The sequence below is a fragment of the Tasmannia lanceolata genome, unplaced genomic scaffold (assembly GCF_043159265.1).
Source record: "Tasmannia lanceolata isolate RefF3 unplaced genomic scaffold, GAP_Taslan_0.1 ptg000044l, whole genome shotgun sequence".
Taxonomy (NCBI): Eukaryota; Viridiplantae; Streptophyta; class Magnoliopsida; order Canellales; family Winteraceae; genus Tasmannia; species Tasmannia lanceolata.
This window is the reverse complement of record NW_027518721.1, coordinates 24798509-24802674: the sequence shown is the minus strand read 5'-3', so window position 1 is coordinate 24802674 and position 4166 is coordinate 24798509. Positions and strand designations below refer to the sequence as shown.

General features: G+C 39.7%; 1 protein-coding gene across 1 annotated transcript; it reads left to right on the top strand.

The window, feature by feature from the left end:
• Window positions 1-550: 550 nt before the first annotated feature.
• Window positions 551-3067, top strand: LOC143863758 (cation/calcium exchanger 4-like). The gene has a single exon (XM_077374516.1). The coding sequence runs from the start codon at window positions 1019-1021 to the stop codon at window positions 2987-2989; it is 1971 nt and encodes a 656-aa protein (XP_077230631.1). The 5' UTR covers window positions 551-1018; the 3' UTR covers window positions 2990-3067.
• The last annotated feature ends 1099 nt before the right edge of the window (window positions 3068-4166 follow it).

The window sequence follows — 4166 nt, the reverse complement described above, 5'->3', positions numbered from 1 at the left end:
ACCACAAAAGCCATCAAAGAACACCAAGAGAAACCCTCTTTTCTTGCCCTAATCTTTGTCTTCAACCTTGAGTAAGAGAAGATTTGCTTTTGCTTCACCACAAAGCCCTGCTAGATCCTAAGATAAAATCCCTCTTTCTTTGCCCCGGCTTTATTCTCTCTTCTATTCCCTTCTTCCCGAGTATATATAATATAAAACCCCTTTCTTAGTTTTGTCTATTTATCAACACACCCCACTTAAAGACCACCAAGAGGGACCCACTCCTAGAAAAAAATAAAAAAAAATGGAAATACAAAATAGAGGTGATCATACATCATTGTTTCAACAAGGGGGAGGGAGGGAGGATACATAAAGAATAAAAAACATTATTCCCAAGAAATCCAAGCAAAAAACATTGTCAATTGAACCGTCAATCAAGATGGATGGACACATGAAACTCAATTGTTGAAATCCCCATTAATTCAAGGGTTAGGATAATCCATTGAATATCGAACCCAATTCTTTACTTTTGTAGGTCACATCATACACTTTTGTAGGCCATTGATTTGTAGGTCAGCACTGAGATTATTAAATCATTTCCCTTGGTCTTCTTTCTCTACGCGGAGAGAGATGATAGATCCTCGAACCTTCCTTTGTTCTTCAGCAGCGGCTCAGGTACCTTTCCTAGAAATCAATTTCACTAAACCCCTTTCGTTGGATCTTTTATTTTCTCTTCCCCGCTGAAAATCCTTTCAATCGAAAACTAGGGTTTTGTTCTTCCTTCAATGGGTAAGAATTCGAACATAAAACCCTAGCTCTTGGAATTAGATATTGTTTGAATTATAGTTTCACAATTTGTTCTCGTACCTTAGAGAACTCTAGGTCCTTTTTCCTTTGTCTTTAGTTTTCTTTTTACCGAATCCCAAACCCTAGCTTTGGGAAATTCGGAATTTGAAATTTGAGACAAAATTTTTGATTCTTAAATCCATATATACTTGAATTCATGTGCTACATTGTTCACTGAGGAATAGGGCTAGAAATGGGAGAGAATGTATGTCACCGTGCAAAACGCGTTCGGTTTCGTTCAATTTTCAATACCTTGTGTGTTTTGGTGGTGTTTTTCTTCTTCTACAATCGGGACGATGTTTTGAAAAATCCGTTTCTGAGGCAAAAGTCTTTGGTGGGTTCTCCTCGATGGAGCTCGAGAGGCGGGTTTCACGATCAGGCAAGTCGTGTGGGATTAATGCATAGGAGAATTGCTGAAATTGATGTTAATTCAACGGAATATGTTGAAAGTGGTCCAAATTTTGAGAATAATATAACAGTCCAGAGTCCTTTAACATGCGCCGGCATAGCGGAACACATTGGTTATGCTAGTCAATGTGATTTCCTAAAAGCTCATCCACATTGTACATCAGGAGGATTTCTTGATTACATAAATTTTTTCTACTGCAATTGTGAAAAATTCCCTGTTTTGGGATATGCTGTTTTGGGCATCTGGTTGGCTGCTTTATTCTATCTGCTGGGCAACACCGCTGCGGATTATTTCTGTTGTTGTTTGGAAAAGCTTTCAAATCTCTTAAAACTTCCCCCTACAGTTGCCGGGGTCACTCTTCTTCCGCTAGGAAATGGGGCCCCAGATGTGTTTGCGAGCATTGCTGCTTTTGTGGGTGCGGATGCAGGCGAGGTTGGATTGAATAGTGTGTTGGGTGCTGCTGTTTTTGTTACTTGTATCGTTGTTGGTACAGTTTCACTATGTGTCGCCAATAAGAGGGTTCAGATAGACCGTAGATGCTTTATTCGGGATGTTAGTTTCTTCCTCTTCACACTCGTGTCCCTTTCTATGATTCTAATGGTTGGCAAGGTGGGTGTTTGGGGAGCTATTGCATTTGTTTCGATTTATGTTGTTTACGCATTTTGTGTGGCGGCAAACGAGCTTCTGAGGAAACATGCCCGACGGTTGAGATTGGACGTTGTCACACCATTGCTTCCGGTAAGGGGAAGTTTCTTTTCCCGTGGAAGCGAAGAAGATGAATCTATTTACAGCCCGTTACTTGATGTAGACTTTCATCAAGATGCAGTCCATTTGCATGCTACTTTGCCACAATGGATGTGGGCTTCAAATGTGGCCATTTATTCGAACCACTCTATGAAAGGTAGTTTGACGGATAATGCGAGGCCTTTATGGGGTTGGACTGAGGATGCAGAGGTTGATAGCTCGTCATTCGCCTATTCTAAGCTCTTTTCACTAATGGAGATGCCATTGACACTTCCAAGGCGGTTGACGATTCCAATTGTTGAGGAGGAAAGGTGGTCAAAAGGCTATGCGGTTGCCAGTGCTTGTTTAGCACCAATTCTTGTGTCATTTCTGTGGAATGCGGATAGCCAGGGTTCACAATTTGGGAAAGCTGTGTTTGTCGTGGGTGTTCCCATTGGTGTGACCCTTGGGGTTCTTGCATTTGTCTTCACCGGAACTGATCATCCACCACGCAAGTTCTTATTTCCGTGGGTTTTAGGAGGATTCATAATGAGTATCATCTGGTTTTATATTGTTGCTAATGAGCTTGTTGCACTCTTAGTTGCATTAGGCATGATTCTAGGGATTAACCCATCAATCCTTGGATTAACTGTACTCGCATGGGGCAACTCAATGGGTGATTTGATGTCGAATGTTGCGTTGGCTATGAATGGTGGGGATGGTGTGCAGATTGCGCTGTCTGGATGCTATGCGGGGCCCATGTTCAATACACTTGCTGGTTTAGGGGTTTCAATTTTGCTCGGGGCTTGGTCACAGAGACCTGCATCGTACATTGTTCCAAGAGATAGTAGCCTGTTCTATACAATGGGATTTCTTATATCTGGAATTTCGTGGGCTCTCTTTGTTTTACTTCGGAATGACATGCGTCCCAGCAAGATGCTAGGGTTTGGCCTTATAACCCTTTATTTGTTATTTCTTTTTATCAGGGTCAGTTCCTCAATGGGGATTTTATCACTAGCTGGGTTACATTGACCTTTCATTGTAATTAAAAAAAAAACCCTGGTCTCAGATAGTTTGAATATGTATAAAAAACCCTGGTGGTTGACCATTTATCTGGTTCCATATCTAATCAAGGATCAAGAAGGACAGATTCATGCGTGGGACTACTGGCTAATCCTCTATAAGTTAACCTTTCATCGTATGCGTGGGACTACTGGTCCCCTACGTATGTATCTTTGATTGGATTAATGAAAAACTATCATCTTTCAAAAAAAAAAAGGACAGATTCATGCATGTTGCACATATCATCAAGTTGGATCGGACCTGTAAAATAAGCATTGGTTGTACCTGGCCCTATGTATACTCAACTCAACTAAGCCTTTGTCCCTGACTAGTTGGGTCGGTTAATGAATCCTTTAGAAATTTTCATGAATTCATAGAAAAGTGGCAACGTTTACAGCCTGGCCCTATGTATATATTTGTTAATGTATATATTTACCAAATTAGAATTGCTTTTTTTACATCGGGTAATTCCAACTCATTTATGCTATGTTCTATTCTTACATTTCCGTATTTATTACCTATTTTGCCGTAGGATTCCCTTGGTATTTCTTACAGAGATCGGCCTCATACTCTCTTACAGTGGCTTATGAGTTATGATTTACTCAAAGATATAGTCACAAACAGTGTTGCAATTTTTAGTGCACATTATTTATTGAAGGTATGGCATTATTTTCTCTTATATATTTCTTTTGAGTAGTTTGTGGATGTTGATCAGCTTCCTGAGGTTCAACAGTCTTTACCCTGAGCTGTGTACAAAGTTGAATATGTTTAGTTAAGAAGAGTGGGTTATGATCTTTTGTAGTTCCACCACTTTTCAATTTTTTTCTATATCCGTTTGGCGTGACTTGCTATTCAATTAAAGTATTCATGAGACAAGAATGGTTACATGGTCTGTCTACATTTATTTCTCTACACTGGTCCCATTTGTAAATAACAATTAGGTGGCAGATATTGATAGAAACTCTCCTATTAAGCCTATTCATCTGTGGTAAACTGGTAATCAAGTTGAGTGGTGAGTGTTATGATGTTCATCAGGAACCTAAAGATCGACATTACACTTTCTCTGTGATATCTTTATATGGTTTTGGATGTTGTTAAACGTAATGTGTTGAACTGTGAAATTATCAACAAAAACTTCCACCAATAT